This window comes from Sesamum indicum, linkage group LG1 (genome assembly GCF_026168435.1).
Source record: "Sesamum indicum cultivar Baizhima isolate 11 linkage group LG1, ASM2616843v1, whole genome shotgun sequence".
In the NCBI taxonomy this organism is placed as follows: Eukaryota; Viridiplantae; Streptophyta; class Magnoliopsida; order Lamiales; family Pedaliaceae; genus Sesamum; species Sesamum indicum.
Window position 1 is genome coordinate 15669056 of NC_142657.1, and position 15753 is coordinate 15684808.

Here is a 15753-nt window from a genome sequence, read left to right on the forward strand (position 1 = left end):
AGGGTATGCTCAGAAACAATACGATAAATAAAGCCTATACAGTAGAGACCACTAAGTCTTGTAACTTGTCTAATTTCAGCAGCTGCTGTCTTGACGAATAATTTTTGTTTTCCACCACGTAGAAGTAGTGTAGTTTCATATGGTCTAATCCCCAAAATTGACCTGTTAGAGCAGAGGACTTTTCCTTCGGCCTAAACGGGACAGGGACTTGTCTGAGTCAATGAACTATCCATTGAGAAACGCAGATTTATAGTTGACTCCATTTCCACCAGGCCCAATGGCCAATACTTCCCAAAGCTGTTTCTTTATTGACAAGGTGGTATCTGAGTTATGATGGTTCTTTTCAAGTATTTCCAGCTCGTGCGCTTCTATTTCTATATTGTACTTGTGGCGTTTCTTATGTATGATTTTCATTTAATACGATGGGATGGCGTTGCCGGCCTAGAGATGGATGGGATAATGTTCAATTTTCCAGTTTAATACGACACTGAGTTTAGCTGGGAGGCCATTTTTTACTTTTCTTCCTTGGATGTCACAATCAAGATGGGTGAAACGGAGTAAAAGTTCTTTGTAAATTCAGCGACTTTAGTTATTTGTCGTTGTCTTGACTAGTCAAGTCAGTGCCTTTGCCGTTTGGTTTGGTGAAGGTGAGAGAGGTCCACAGCAGCAATGGTCTCTCAATAAAGGTCTGCATTATCGCAAGAATTATTTAATCAAGTTTTTAAGATTAAAATAAAGGACATAAAAGCGACATATTACCAATTACTCCATTCAATACTAAACACCGATACATTTGGGATACAAGAAAAGAATTTTTACGAACTTCAATAATTGGGAGAAGGGGCATCTCCCCCTCCCGCGTAACCCCACAGGAGTTTCTTCATTTTCTTTATACACTGCAAAATGCCTAACCGAATCTATCTAAGATTTGGTGAATCAATGGATTCCACTCCCCACCAAACAAAAAATAAAACAAGAATCCAACGAGCACATCAAGGGTCAAAGAACCCTTGATATTTGCTGGCTATTTAGCTATACGAGTTCAAGAAGAAAATGAAAATGATACAGATGTAACCAAAATTGCTATATTAAACCGTGTGATTAACTGCTAGTAATGTACTAATAAAATCCAATCAACAAATATATGAAAACAAGAGAGATGGGTGACAACCAAGAACAACGAGAGAAAATAAGACACCAAGTCTACCTAGCCAACAGATTTTGATATTTCTCACATGCTTTCTCCTCTTTCACCCTCGTATCTCTACAAGATAATGGTTACAACTTGAGTATTCTGTTGATTAGACGAGCCATGGCCACACGTACATTGATGTGTCGAACTTACAGAGAGTATGGCTTGTTTTATGCAGTTTTTTCTTCTTGAAGGTCTGTGTGGGATAAACCATTTCCACTCCCGACTGATCTTAGTTCAGGACTCCGTACATCCTTAGAAGCCAGTGGGGACGGTTTTATGAGTTTCAAGGTCTCATCCTTGTCAAAATCTTCAGCGGCATCCTCAGAAGAGTAAGCATATCTATCAAGAGGAAAAATAAAATAAGATAACTGAAAATAAAATGAAAAGGGGGAGAAAACATCAATGAATCACATTTAAAGACGATGTCCACAAAACAAAGCAAAACTAGATGCATAGGTGAGTCAGATTGAGAATAATAATAACGTAAATATCTAATTTGAATAATATAGATTAAGGCATTCACGGATGCCAATGTGCAAGATAGAAACAAACCACCACCAATTTAAGGCAGAGTGTGGAAACAAAGATTTGCCACGAGTTGAATCACTACAGGCATGTACAATATACACACTAAAAGAGGGAACAATATGCTTACCGCATTGAGTTCTGTGATGGCGCCCAAAGAGCACATATGACACACAAGAGAGAGTAAGACAAGACTTGCCAGAAGGCAGGAATGATCCAAGCATTCTGCCATTGCTCGTTGTATACATCTTTTGACTTGAAATAAAGCTGCATAATCCAAGGCAGCATGTCATACCATGTAAAAAGCCATGATGAAGTTAGAAAAATACAAATTTCGTGTCCGTTCTAATTAACAAGTCATTCTTTCACAAAGAACTTTTCATTTACCATCAAAGAGAGCTTGAGTTGATCAGACATTAACTTGAGAATTTTCAAATAGCCATCAATATTGATTTGCCGACATCATTTATTAACAGATTCCTCATTTTATAGATCTTTGTTCATAAGTGTGACTAGGTTGCAATTTGATCTAGTTTTAGAAAATAGCCAGTGTAGAATATGATGCACATGGTTTGTGACTCAATCTTCTCAAGTATGAGCATTGTTTTTTATGCAATTTTTTATATCTATTCACCTGTTGAAATCCAAAACAAGGAGAGCCTAAGCAATGTAAAGATATACTACCAACATTACCTCATAGCAAATCCATCCAACAGACACGATAACTGCAACAGCTAATGCATTCGTGAACTTCCTGTAAATATCCAACTTGGCGCTCAGCCTTCTAGCCTGTTACATCAAGTAACAAAGAAATTGAAGTGGAATGTTTCACTTGAATAAAAATTAATTGGCGCTCGCAAAGCTAATGAACGAAACACTAATTGTTATATGGGAAAAGATTTAGAGTGTGAAAGTGGGAAAAAATTTGTTCCAAGTCATAATGGACCAGCAAAGGAATACGGACTGCCTAACAATTCTATCTCAATTTAAGAACTACAAAAGACTTAATTTGGTTTTCACTGCAAAACATATTAGTTCTCTTGAATTTTAAGCAATAGGCAGTCAGTCAAATACAACTATACAACTAATGAAATGGTTGCTCTATGAAACATTTTGATTCCATCTCATTGCAAGCCCTGTATTTTTGGCTTCAGACTACTTTTAGAATCCAATGACAAAAAGAACTCCAACATAAAACCCAAACAGAAAGTATATTTCCAACATCCATACGTTTTTGGCTGCATTGCCAGATCTCATATAAGAGATCACCCTAAAGTACCAGTTGGAAGAAAGAACATTTAGTTTAGGTATATCCATCAAAAACAAATAAACAGAAGAAATAAAGTACCTGAAGCTTATTCAAAGTTGAGGAGAGGGAGGTAAATATCCAAAGAATGAAGAAAGCATCCAAAATTGCCACAGGAAGGACAAAAAACAGTCTAGCCTTCCCTGAGAGATCACTCACAGCACCAACATTTTCAATCAGTTCAAGCACTTCAGATGCAACAAAGAAAGTCCCTCCAAGTAAAATAACTTTTGATGTAAGACCTCCTAAGGTAGGTCTGACAACACCATAACCCATAGAAACAATGAGAATGATCAATCTTGATACAGTACGTTTCACTGTTCCAAAAGTGACTGCCCAGACAGTGATCCCGGTGGGTCTGACTCCAGCTTCATTGAACTCAGCATAATCAAAGTACCACAGGGCCATCTCAAACATTCCTAAGGTTATGACAAGTGTAATACAGTTTTGTAATGGAAGAACCTCTCTCCAGAATCTAGCATACTGTGAAAACCAGAAGATCCCTAGCAGCACAAATGCCAGAGACATGAACCCATAGAATCTCATCAGTGGTGCCATTCTACCAGGTAGGTAACCAGTAGGATTTTTCCAGACAGTTTTCCCGTCAACAGTAACCTCTTTAAGTTTGGGATCACAGTGAATGAAATACAGATTATACATTCCAGTTTTCGTAATTTGTATGGACCTTGGCTGAAGAGTAGTCTCTGTCGCATCCATATCAAATGAGGCACCAAATACTTGAGGCCAACCTGGATTATTAGTAGATGGCCGGTGAATAATTTGGCCTTGCTTGCAGACTCCAAGTTTTGCAAGATCTGCTGTGCAACACACAGCTCTTTGACCTCCATATGCGGAACCACCTATTGTCTCCCTGTCATCCACCTCAAATAAAATTGCATGAACTGATCCTGAGCTGAAATTAGATAGATCCAAAGGCCTCCGGAATACAATCTTTTCCAATCTGGTTTTGAAAAATAGAAAATCAGCTGTTGCCCGGATTAAGTACCATAACATAAAAACGGAACCCTATCCAAAACATGGAACAGGGGAAGTAGGCAATTCCAAGTTATGAAAGAGGGGGGGGGGGGGGGGGGAGGCACTTGTCCATCTAAAAAGGGGAATCTGATGTTGTATTCACCCTACTTAGTTTGTCACAGCTACTGGATTTCAGACTGCCAAACCCTGAAAAGATGTCAATCCTTCATTCTTAATTCAAATTCAGTGCTCAAAGTTTCATTAATATTTGAAAAGATATCATTTCTAGGGTGCGACCATAATTCAGAATATTGTCTGTCACTCCTAGAATCTTGCTTGCAGCAGGTGAGAACAATCAGCTAAAATACAAGCCAACAGCTATTGTGGGATAAACTGATCCCAATTGGTCAAATCCAAAAACAAAAGGCAATAGGCAAATGCTTTCTATTGAGTATAATGAATATGAGAATCCACTTGATCACCAAAAAAGTGGTTTGTTAATTTATTCTTCAAACTTAATATAAGCTTAAGCCATTGCAACAAGCAGAGCCACTGTCTGCAATCGCAGCATTGATGGAACAAAAACTCTGCAAATAACTCCTCTGCCAAGCTCTTTAATTAATTAACCAGGATTAATCACTGAACACGGTTAAGTTTCTTCACCAATCTATGTCACCAAATATGCTTCCACTTCTGTAAAGTCTAAAGAAAAGTAAAACCCTAATCGTATCACTTGTATATAAACCTTGATTATTTTCTCTCTTTTTTTGCATGATCTCCCACTTGCTTATTATCCCCAGCTACAAGCACCAATTACAAGTCAAGTCTCAACTGGATCTCAGGAAACCACACTGATTTCCCACCGCCAAGCGAAAACACCACGTAACATCGAAACCGAGAAAATAGGGAACAGTAAATTCCACGTGCCAACAATGCCAACACAAATGAAGCGGAGAAATTACAACAAAAGGAGAACCTCACCGAATAAAAGAGTCCCCGGGGGAGGACTCATTGAGTGCAGGTCCAGAAGCGTAAATCCCCTCGCTTCCTCCGTGGACAACGAATGCATTTCCTTTGCCGACGAACTTCTCTCCGGCGTACTCATGCACCGACGCCTCAATGCGGAGGGCACAGAGCAGTAGCACCGCCAGAAGGGGCAGAATGGTAATTACGGAGCTCAAGCGCAACATCGCTGCTGCTGCGTGGAATCAACTTGAGCTCAGGCTGTGTGGATCTGCTGTTGGATGGAGAGAGAGAGAGAGAGAGAGAGAGAGGGAGAGAGAGATCGAGATCTGATGCTGAAATGATGAAGGCCAAAAGAGCAGAGCGTAGTCAAGAGTCTTAACTCTGGTTAAACACTTATTGACTGAACAAAGTACAGGAGACGGCACAGATCCCCTGCCTCCACCACACCATGCAAGTCAAATCTATATCAATACAGCCTTGCCTTTTACCAACACCACTTACCTCACGCTCTTTTTTTTTTTTTTAGAGCTAAAGTTGATAATTTTAAATATTTATTCAAAGATTATATAATTATATTAAAATTTTAAAAAATATTTATAAATTTTAAAATAATAAAAAATTATTTATAATTATATTAAATTTTAGGAAAGTTTGTTTTAATTTATTCTATTTTTAATTGTAAAACTTATTCTACTTTTTACTTCGTTCAACATACAGATAATTTATAAACAAAATAAGATCACATATTTTATTTAAAAAGTATTATGAACATAAAACATGTAATAGAATTTATAATAAAAAATTCAATGCGCACTTACCCACCGCAGGATCCATTTTGATCAAACTGGAGAATCCTTGTACAATTGTTTAAGGTTGGTGGAGATACGTGGCATTATCAGATTTTGATTTACTTGCAGAAATGATGCGACCGAGTGCAGTGGATTGGGGCTGTGACCACGGCATGGGGTTAGGGTGGGGGCAGTTGAGTCTGAAGCGTATGTAAGAAACATGTCGGTGGCTGTCAGCCCGTTACGAGGTAATTCCATTTCCTGCCTTTACCCTTTCCACAAATCATTTAGGGATAATTACTTTTTTTTGTCCAAAATTAATGTAATTATATATAAATTTTTAAAAAAATTATATTTAGTATTTCTAAAATTTATTTTTATTTAATAAATAAATTATTTTATTAATCAAAATTCACTAAATATATTGATATTAATAAAAAAATTGAATGAATATTGATATCTATTGTCAATTAATTTATTACTAACTTATTGTAGGTCAAATATTTTATTTTTTTAAACTAAACTACCTTTATAATGGTAAAGGTTCCCCTCCTCACATGCATTAACGCGTTAAAACGTATGAAGATAATTTGATTTTACAAAATTTATTTGACATGTAATAAAATCAGTAATAAGTTAATTAAAAATAAATAAATTTTTTATTAATATTAACAAATTTAATAAATTTTGAATAATAGAGGGACTTATTTGTTAAACAAAAACAAACTTCAAAAGTGCTAAATAAAATTTTCAAATTCACAGAACCCTACGCGTAATTATACCAAATCTCATGAAAGAGTGCATAACTATGACAGTCATTTACTCATCATATCCAACTTGAGTACTAAATGATCTCGAGTTGTGTTCAAATTCAAATTTATTTAAATTGTTATTCAGCTTAAAAAATTATAATTGAATTGAATTTGATTATTTATCTAATTAAATTCAAATAAATTGAGTTTGAGTTATTTTTATAATTTTAAATATATTTTGTTATTTTTTAACGAATCGAAGCGAAGCTCAAAAGTTTATCTATCTAATCCAAATTCACAGAGGAGAACAGCATATGGTGCATGCATATAAATATGGGTTTACACAAAGGAAGAGAGCAGAGCTTCAGATGTTACTTGAGTAAAGGATCATACGCCATGCCACGATACCAGTCTATACATTCATTCGGCCAACACGAGAGAAACCCCGAGTCCTTCCAGAACAAAATATACGGAAGAACCTGAGATACTTCGACTCTCTTTCAGAACAACAGTGAATCCACGACCTAATCGCAGTTTGTTGTATTGTCTTGATCTTCTTTGACCCGATCAATAACATCAACACAGGCATAAAATGAAATTGAATCGTCCAACATAAGGCTAATTACTGTTTGCGGTTGTGAATGCTACAGAGAACTGTGAATTTTTGACAGAAATCGTCCAGACGACTAATGTTTCCGGTGATGCTGCATACGCGGTAGTATTTGCAGGTGCCGTTGCAAACTAAGAAGTTAATGTCACAAGAAACTTCATCAATCCATGTCGAGGAAGTCCATCCTCTTTTTCATGGTACCCTTGAGCTCTGACGCCTCCCTTTCGGCTTTTTGTGCCTGAGCAAATAGGAAATATACAATACTTGAATCACCAGAACATTCGGACAGTAATAAAAAGTGCACGTGCAGAGGAAATATCTGGAAAGTCTATGCAATGAGAAAATGAAAGGAGGGTGTAAGAATGGTCACATTTCTACTTGCAGGCGAAGTTTTGACCAAATGTCTAGGTATGTATAATGTGCACTTAAAAAATCAGACAAAAGACCACTCCATATCCTATCCAGTCAACTGAAATAAAAATCGGGCAAGAGATCCATACTCTTTGATTCATCCAAGAAAGCAGGAAAGGACAATGGGGGTGAAAGGCATGAAAGGTAAGTACTCAGTTCATGCAAAGGGCAGACTTCATTGATAGTTTTGATTCATTATGAATTGTGGATGCACTTACTCGAATATTCTTGTTGGCGTGCATATAAAACTACTGTTCTGCCTCTAACCCTCCCCCCAAACCCCAAAAAAAGAAAGGATAAAGCAGTGACACGGCACAGTTGATAAAAGAACACCAACATAGCACTTACCCTTCTTATTTCTGCTGCTGAAACACGAGTCATATGTGGGGGAAGTTCCTCCTTGTCCAAGTCCTGACCAATCATGTTACATCTTATGTTAGCCGAAAATGAAAAGAGATGTCACAAGAGTAATTTTTTGAAAAGTAACACTGCATACCAGCTCCCCTATCAAGACAACGTTTTCCCCACGGATTACATATAGACCTAATGGAATGTCGCAATACAGATCACCAACAATAACACGCTCACATGCCCCTTCTATGACAGCATTAGCTACATAAGATAGCAAATTTTGTTAGATACACAGTAAATTAAGGACAGCTAAAACAAATGATAATTCAAAATCAATACCGAATTGATCAAAGGAACGAAGAATCCCTAATAGTTTCCGGCCATCTCGGAGTAATACAAGAAGTTTCTCTGTAAAAAGGACACACATTTCAATTCAAATTATAAGAAACTTAGTGTAAACGCAAAAAGAATCCATTGTCAACTAAAATAAAAGAATTTTTTTATTTTTTTAAAAAAAAGAAGTTTTACACCTTGCACTGGAGAAAACAAAAAATCATGTTCAGAAGAAAAGAGACTAATGTTATGCAATAAAACAGACTTTCACATTTCCAACTCATGGTCAGACCAGAATCTGATTTTCATAATAAGGATTTGCAATGTATAGGTAAATTTTTACCGTACAATGTCTATTTTCCTTCAACTCTATGAAAAGTATGGGAAGGAAGAATCGAAGCGAACAAGATACTAGAGTGGTGAAACAGACATACCCAGAACAACTAAAGATAAATGTGTTAATTTGCAGTTGTAGTAAAAACTATGCCAAAAGATCATTAATAAACATGATAACTATCTTGGTTATCGAACAGGAGTTAATTGATGCTCTTAAAGCAATCACGCCAAGAGAATATGAAAATAAGAGGCCTCAACTCAAGGACAACAACAATGACCTATGTCTTTTTCTTCCAGTCGCAGGCCAAAACTCCAAACTAGAAAGCCAAAAGAACTCTCCTATATATTGCAAATCCAAGAAAGAATAAAGATGCAAAACAAATTGATGATAACAAGAAGACATTGACTATGTAGTACAGAAATTTGCTGGGAGGATGTGTGACGCCCTCATTTTATTTAATGTGATAGCTCTGGGCCAATTACTGAAGCCATTGGGTATATAAGGTCCGGAAATAAAATCTTCAACTATCATGAGGTTAGAGTTGGTTAACATAATATGTCTTACTAGAAGTTGTGTCTTACCATCTACCAACCGAAGCACTTTCACTTGCGTGCCTCGCGCATTTAAAAACTTGTTTCGACAGATCATAATAACATTCATGCGCATTTTCAACTCCTTAAGATCTCCACGCTTCTTGCTTAGTAGGGAAATCACTCTTAAGAGAAAAATTGTCATTGGCTTTACAATTTGGTTTCCGCATATCTGGAGCTTATATGAAATTCAACCCCTTTCAAATGAATTCTGTAAAATTCTAACTGCTTCAAAAGGCTACAGAAATAGATTATTGTGAGCCATTATACATGGTTGTATTCAACTTCTGTAATTTAGCAAATCTTGCTATCAAGGTTTACTGATTAAAGTTTATCGCACAATTGCATCACTTCCCAACAAGACCTATTCTTGACTTGAAAAGCACCAACCACCTAGCACTATGCACTACAAAACTCAAAGCCAGAAGTAAACTCTAAATAAATCTCCATCAAGAACATAAACTAAAGAAACTGGTAAAGGAAAAACTGAAAGAAGACAAGTACCCAATATTTAGCGCAAACAAAGTTACAGCATTTCACAGAGACCCACACAACAAAGTCCCACCAAGAACTTCCACTATCAATGCCACAGTCCAAAAACACCCAACAAATCAAGAACACTAAGAGAAAAAACCACACTTTCGAATTCAAAACGCCAAGCAATAACCCCAAAATCACATATGGATCACTCCAAGTTAGTACAAAAAGAATTAAAAGGACAAAATCATAAACACTTACTATCAAGATAACTAGCAAGAGAAGTGGAGAGGTAGACATCTTCCGGGCCTGCCCAAGACATCGATGAGGTCAAAACAAGGCTTCAACTTTTTCGGTATCCCACAAAAATCCACCGAAAATTCTAACAATTTCAATGAAACAAATTGCATTGGCAGCCCAAATTTGCCCCCTTTTACTGCCCCCCTCCAACCCAAGAAAAGGAAAAAATAAAAAAGACTTGAAAGTATCTTGAACAGTTATAAATCCGCTAACAACCCTGATTCAAGAAGATAGGAAAAGGGGGTAAAGATTAGTGAAAGTTGGTGTTGACTTTTGGTTGAGGATGAGATCTGGGAGAGAAACCCTAAGCTCTGATGGTGGGCATGGGTGGGTATGGGCCTATCCCCAAACAAGCTGGCTCATGCACATAAGCACTTCTCTTATCAAACTGCAGTAAAGCTTTACTGGTTTTCTTTTCTACTAATAAACGATTTATACTTTTTCTCCCGGTAACAACTTTCAAAACTTACTCAAATAATGTGTTGGAATTTCCTATATATATAACTATATTTTTTCATAAGTAATAATAAATTAATTTTACCTGAATATATTAATTAATTTTTTAATTCTACTACTAATTTAAATAAATTGGAGACCATATTGTATTAATTTGTTTCTATTCTTTATGTATCCACATATATAAATTTGGGAGATAGAGTCATAGTCTAGAGGTGTTTGTTCGGTAAAAATCGAACCAAAATTTTAATACGTCAAAATGCTATATTGAATACCGAATCAAATAATTTTGATTTTGTTTGGCGCCAAAACAACATATTGAATACCATACGGAACAATTTCGATTCGATTCAATGCGGTAAAAATTCTACAATAAAATGGTTCAATAGTTATGAGAAAAATCAATGTTGAGCTAATTAACTAATAAAATTTTAATTTGCTAATATACATTATTTAATACAAAAAGTTTACTTGCTAATGAATTTAGCAACAAAACTTTACTTGTTGACGAATTGTTTAAAATATAGATTAAATAATATAGATTAGCAACGGCAATTTAATTTATTAATTAACTCAATATTGATATCAACATTAAATTTTTTCGCAGCTATTAAACTATTTTCTTGTAGTGAAATCGAACAAAATTCAATTCAATTTAGTTTTTACCAAATGCATCCATTTGTTTGAAGAAAAAAAATCCCACACATTTATATGTATATATAATTATAATTAATAAATATGATATTTTCTAAAATTAATTATCAAATACTAAATCAAATTTTAGATTCGAATTTCGGTACATACCGAATTTTTTGGTACGATCTATTGATCGAACTCTACATGCTATCAATACTTATACATAACAACTGCACTACTTTTACAAAATAAATAGGTACTTAATAAATCCCATAATTGGTTCCAATTTTTATTTTTAATAAATGGGATATTATCTTATTTTTAAAACACAAATTGAAGTAGTACTTAGAACGACTAATATTAAGAGGCTGCGACTATCCCGACTTTATCACATTTTATTTTTTTTCAACTTTTAAAAGATTTCGTGTTTTTTATCTTTTACATTATTCACGCATTACAAGAAAAATAATTAATAACTACGAAAAATTGATGTTAAAATCAGCATCGAGCTAATAGCTAGTAAAACTTTCGTTGTTAATCTATATTATTTAATATATCTTTTAAATGGCTCGTTGCTAAACTCGTAGCAAGTCAATTTTTCTTGCTAAATTCATTAACAAGTAAATTTCTTAAATTAATAATGACAGTTTACTGACTAATTATCTCGATGCGATTTTTTTTTTCATTACTATTTGACAATTTTCTTGTGCAGATGATTCTTGAAGGGGTTTCTTAATAGGGATTTGATTTTTTATTCCAAATTTTATTGTACCTTTTGTTTTATTTAATATATACACACCAAATATATAAATTCTTTTCATAAGTAAAACATAGGATAAATTACAATAATTTTTTCATGTGGTTTGTCATAATTACAAATATTTGTGTTGTTTTAAAAATTATAAATACCCCTGAAGTTAACGACTGTCTAATGAATACTCTTTTGTGACACTCTATTAGACACTTGTAATTTTTCAAATAATAAAGAGTATTTGTAATTATGGCAATTTTTGGGGAGCCCCTTGCAGTTTATCCTAAATTATATGGTATCATCTTTTATACACATAGCATGTATATGGTCAATATATATATTAAAAACTGGAACATGATTTGAAATAAAAAAATTTAATCTATTAATACAATAATAAATTGTTCAAATTGATGTTTCAACTTCGCCCAGAATGTATATGGATTGATTGATTTGAATTTGAGAAAAGGATTGGAGAAAGAAATTCAAATTACTCGATTACAAAAAAATTTAAAATGCATCCGTATTTGTCAAAATATAGTTCAAAATTAGAATAGAATGATTTAAAATTCTTTAAATTTAAAATTATCCAAACACATGCGAAAGATTTGTTATTAAAAAATTTTCAATCCAAATGCAATCTTAAATGATTTAACAAACAATGCACTATGCAAGAAAATTCTGAGGTTGTATTGTAATTCGGAATTTTTTATTATGAAATAGTATTATATTTGGTACTTTATTTAATATATAATGCATCATGCGTATAAATTTATATTATTTTGAAAAAATAGTTTATACAAGTAGAGGATGTCAGCTACCATTATTGCACTAGGTAACTACAACTAAAAGGTCCAGACAAAAGTGTAAGCAATGACTTACAACTCAAGAAAATGTCCTGATCAGCTGCACAATCCTAAAGAAAATAGGTCAGAATATAACATGACTGTATCCATCCATCTGAATACAACCATGTAAAAAAAAACAAGAAAAAGTTGATCATCTCTGCATGACGCCCAATCTTCTCATCATCTGGAGCCCAAATCTATATCTCTAGAACAATATCTGCAATGAAGAAAATAAGATTTATCAATGATCTACTTATATAATTGAAAACAAAAGAAGATCAAGAACTTACACTCAGAATCAGTTTTATCCCATTTAGATCCATCCCGGTATTTATCGTGTGATTCGTCCTCCGTTTCTGGATTCGTTAATGTCGGCCTACCATCCTGTAGACACTTCTTTGTCGATGTTGCTCTAGACGAACTCCGACGGTATATCTTTTTGGACAGCATTGTCCTCAGAAGCTGCAAAATGTAATGAAATACAAACATATATGATCAAATATAGTTCAATTTCTTGTTAGAGTTCACTAAGGTATATATAGCATTGATGAATTACCTTCTCCATTCTTGATTCTTGAAGGGTATCGCGTAAACTAGGAGTTGGCACGAATCCACTGCTGCAGACAAACATTTTCTTGACTAGGAAAGACAGTGATTTTTTCCCAATTGCTGTCTTCTTCTTCTTCTTTTCGCAGACGTCTTTGCATCTTCCTAGGATGATCCTAATGGTTCTGTCTATTTCTTCCTCATCCTTATCGTCGACTGAATACGTGCTGAACCTATCAGAAACCGTGCGGTCCACCTCTAGGCTTGAAGGGCAGTTGAGGAACCTGTCCAGTGGTAGATCAGCCATCGGCTCCTCAGGTTTTGAGGCAGCCGGTTTTCGCCTCAGAAGCTTCGTCAGTTCCTTCTGTAACTTCCCTACTTCTTCAGCTGTGAATTCTGAGAAATCGGGTGATGAACATTGCTCTTCTTGAGGGGTTCTTCCATTCTGTAGATTTTGATCAACTTGAACAATCTCTTGCTTGTCTTTGAGGTCTTTGTTGCCTAACGTCCCGATCGTTAGCAAGCTGTGAGGCCAGTCACTGAACTCTTCTTTCGGTGGTTCTACCCTTTTAGGATCTGCAAAAGCGTAGATCGACCTTAATTAGATTATCTGACCTCGTTGGTCGAAATTTTGATCTTGTGGTTTCACCGACTCATAGAGTAATGCCATGCAGTTTTGTTGTTCTCATGCATTTAGGAGAAAAAATGGATGCAAGAAGGGCTGAGAGGAATTGCAACGACCACGAAAATCAAAAAGAAAAACTTACTTGTATCAAGAACTGAATTAGCCCTTTTATCCCCTTGGCCTGAACTGAACTTACTTTGCATCCAGTTGAAGAACTGCAGCCAAACATATGAAAAAACAACACTTGTAACTTAGAAACAAGAACAAGAGTGAGTTCTGAAAATGAACATGTTAGGCACGTTTGATAATTCTCACTGCCTCTGACCTTCATTTTGGCAAGAAAGTGATGACAACTCCTCAGAATTGTTCAAGATGATGTCTGTGAGAGATAGTTAAGGAAGCAGGGGTTATTACCCTTGTGGGGGTGGGGTGGGGTAGGGTAGGGCAGGTGTTGGAGAGGCAGATCCTAGAAGCCAATGAGATTTGAGCATTGGGACTAATAAATAAAGATTAAGGGCTTATGAAAACCATGGCAAAGCTGAGCTGCTTTTCTATTGGTTCAAGTTCCCAATTGCAGCCTACTAGGCAATTAAACCCCCCTTTCCAACTCTACTTGTCTAAGTCCATGATCCAACCACTTCAACTCAATCTAGTATCAAACTTTGAACAAACATACCTGCACATGCCCCACCCTTCCATGTAAATGACATTACTTCCCCTTAATCAATATATACATATATATATACATATACGTGCATTTAATTCCTTTTTAATAATTTATTTAGGCTACGTTTCCTTCACACAGTCGGGCTGGATAACCAGTCCACTCCCAACGACATAGACATTTACTTAGGTTGATGAAAGCCCCAAATTACTCGATACGCCTGAGCGTATTTCATATCGAATAGTATAACTCATCCCACCTGAATTGGTAGAACGAATTATCCTGCAAACCAACACAAATTTGACAATAGCGTCATTTTTCTGTTTTGTCCATATATTTTCCTGAAAAATTACTTTTATATCCTAAACTTCACTGTCATGTCTTGTCATTAGCCACAAAAAGTCAAAATAAGTACGGACATTTCAAATTTTTTCTTATTGTTACCATACAAAGTAAACATGTAAACTGTTTTTTAATCCCACCACTGCAATCATACTAAATAAATGGTGACAAAACATAACATATTAGTGACATATGTCACAAATATTATTCTTAATATGTCACTAATACTCTATACAACAAAGTAAACAAGGCCTCAGGGAGTGGTGACAAACATTAAGGTGAGATGGATTTGGGCACCAAGATTAGCTAAATGAGTAGTCGTACCATTAGTCTAATCCATGACATTAAGAGTTGTAATCTTGATGTATTAAGCTTAATAACGATATCTCAAAATATAATTTACTATATCAAATTGTCATTAAGAGAATATTAGCAGAAGTTCCTTTACGGTATTTTAAGCTTTTAGCTATAAAAAAACAAAGTATGAATTTTCCTTTGCAGTTTGCTACTACTCAGCTTAAAAGAGTAAGAGAGAGAGAGTGTGTGTGTGTGTGTGAGAAATTACAGTTCGAAACATCCTCATCCTATTATTCATTTGGTAAATTTAAAACAGCATTTATTTATATTTTTATTAGATTTCACCATTATTGACCAATTTGAATATCAGTGATGTATATGTTGGTAGCATTTATTTATTTATAAGGGTAAAAAAGTAATTTTTTACATGCAAGTCATACAATAAACACGTACACCTTACAACACTACATAATTTTTAACACCACTATAAATATCAAGATATTATTTTTTAACATGAACTGCTATTCATTGATTGTGATCAGACACCTCCCAAGAAATCCCTCGTAAATCGTGTTTTCATCTTGTGAGCTATTGTGTCGTGGGTAAAAGTCCTACTTCATCCTTTCGTTAAAATCCCAATCGGAATGTTCTTATTGAGGTCGGGCTTCCCTTATA

At 35.1% G+C, this 15753-nt stretch overlaps 3 protein-coding genes across 3 annotated transcripts; all 3 read right to left on the reverse strand.

Moving 5' to 3' along the window:
• Positions 1 to 1071: 1071 nt before the first annotated feature.
• Positions 1072 to 5384, reverse strand: LOC105163057 (uncharacterized). The gene is made up of 5 exons (XM_011081269.3): positions 4983 to 5384; positions 3069 to 3987; positions 2414 to 2509; positions 1851 to 1987; positions 1072 to 1534 (listed from the first exon to the last, which is right to left on the reverse strand). Exons 1-5 carry the CDS (start codon positions 5189 to 5191, stop codon positions 1363 to 1365), a joined length of 1533 nt encoding a protein of 510 aa, XP_011079571.1. The 5' UTR covers positions 5192 to 5384; the 3' UTR covers positions 1072 to 1362.
• A 1461-nt stretch (positions 5385 to 6845) lies between these two features.
• LSM1B (Small nuclear ribonucleoprotein family protein) lies at positions 6846 to 10311 on the reverse strand. Its single transcript, XM_011081283.2, has 5 exons — positions 9878 to 10311; positions 8219 to 8287; positions 8025 to 8140; positions 7877 to 7939; positions 6846 to 7355 (listed from the first exon to the last, which is right to left on the reverse strand). Exons 1-5 carry the CDS (start codon positions 9936 to 9938, stop codon positions 7278 to 7280), a joined length of 387 nt encoding a protein of 128 aa, XP_011079585.1. The 5' UTR covers positions 9939 to 10311; the 3' UTR covers positions 6846 to 7277.
• A 2263-nt stretch (positions 10312 to 12574) lies between these two features.
• On the reverse strand, positions 12575 to 14045 carry LOC105164552 (protein NEGATIVE GRAVITROPIC RESPONSE OF ROOTS-like). Its single transcript, XM_011083224.2, has 4 exons — positions 13918 to 14045; positions 13161 to 13726; positions 12895 to 13066; positions 12575 to 12821 (listed from the first exon to the last, which is right to left on the reverse strand). The coding sequence occupies exons 1-4, from the start codon at positions 13976 to 13978 to the stop codon at positions 12802 to 12804; spliced, it is 819 nt and encodes a 272-aa protein (XP_011081526.2). The 5' UTR covers positions 13979 to 14045; the 3' UTR covers positions 12575 to 12801.
• Positions 14046 to 15753: the final 1708 nt, after the last annotated feature.

Bases quoted from the DNA above. Each gene is read 5' to 3' on its own strand.
- LOC105163057 (XM_011081269.3), bottom strand. From the start codon at position 5,191: ATGTTGCGCTTGAGCTCCGTAATTACCATTCTGCCCCTTCTGGCGGTG. The intron at 3,988-4,982 runs GTGAGGTTCTCC...TTTCAAAACCAG, and splicing joins CCCGGGGACTCTTTTATTCG to ATTGGAAAAGATTGTATTCC. The intron at 1,988-2,413 runs GTAATGTTGGTA...TGGATTATGCAG, and splicing joins TTGGATGGATTTGCTATGAG to CTTTATTTCAAGTCAAAAGA.
- LSM1B (XM_011081283.2), bottom strand. From the start codon at position 9,938: ATGTCTTGGGCAGGCCCGGAAGATGTCTACCTCTCCACTTCTCTTGCT. The intron at 8,288-9,877 runs GTAAGTGTTTAT...TCCTTTTTACAG, and splicing joins TCTTGCTAGTTATCTTGATA to AGAAACTTCTTGTATTACTC. The intron at 8,141-8,218 runs GTATTGATTTTG...TATCTTATGTAG, and splicing joins TCGTTCCTTTGATCAATTCG to CTAATGCTGTCATAGAAGGG.
- LOC105164552 (XM_011083224.2), bottom strand. From the start codon at position 13,978: ATGCAAAGTAAGTTCAGTTCAGGCCAAGGGGATAAAAGGGCTAATTCA. The intron at 13,067-13,160 runs GTAATTCATCAA...TACATTTTGCAG, and splicing joins AAGAATCAAGAATGGAGAAG to CTTCTGAGGACAATGCTGTC. The intron at 12,822-12,894 runs GTAAGTTCTTGA...TCTTCATTGCAG, and splicing joins GGATAAAACTGATTCTGAGT to ATATTGTTCTAGAGATATAG.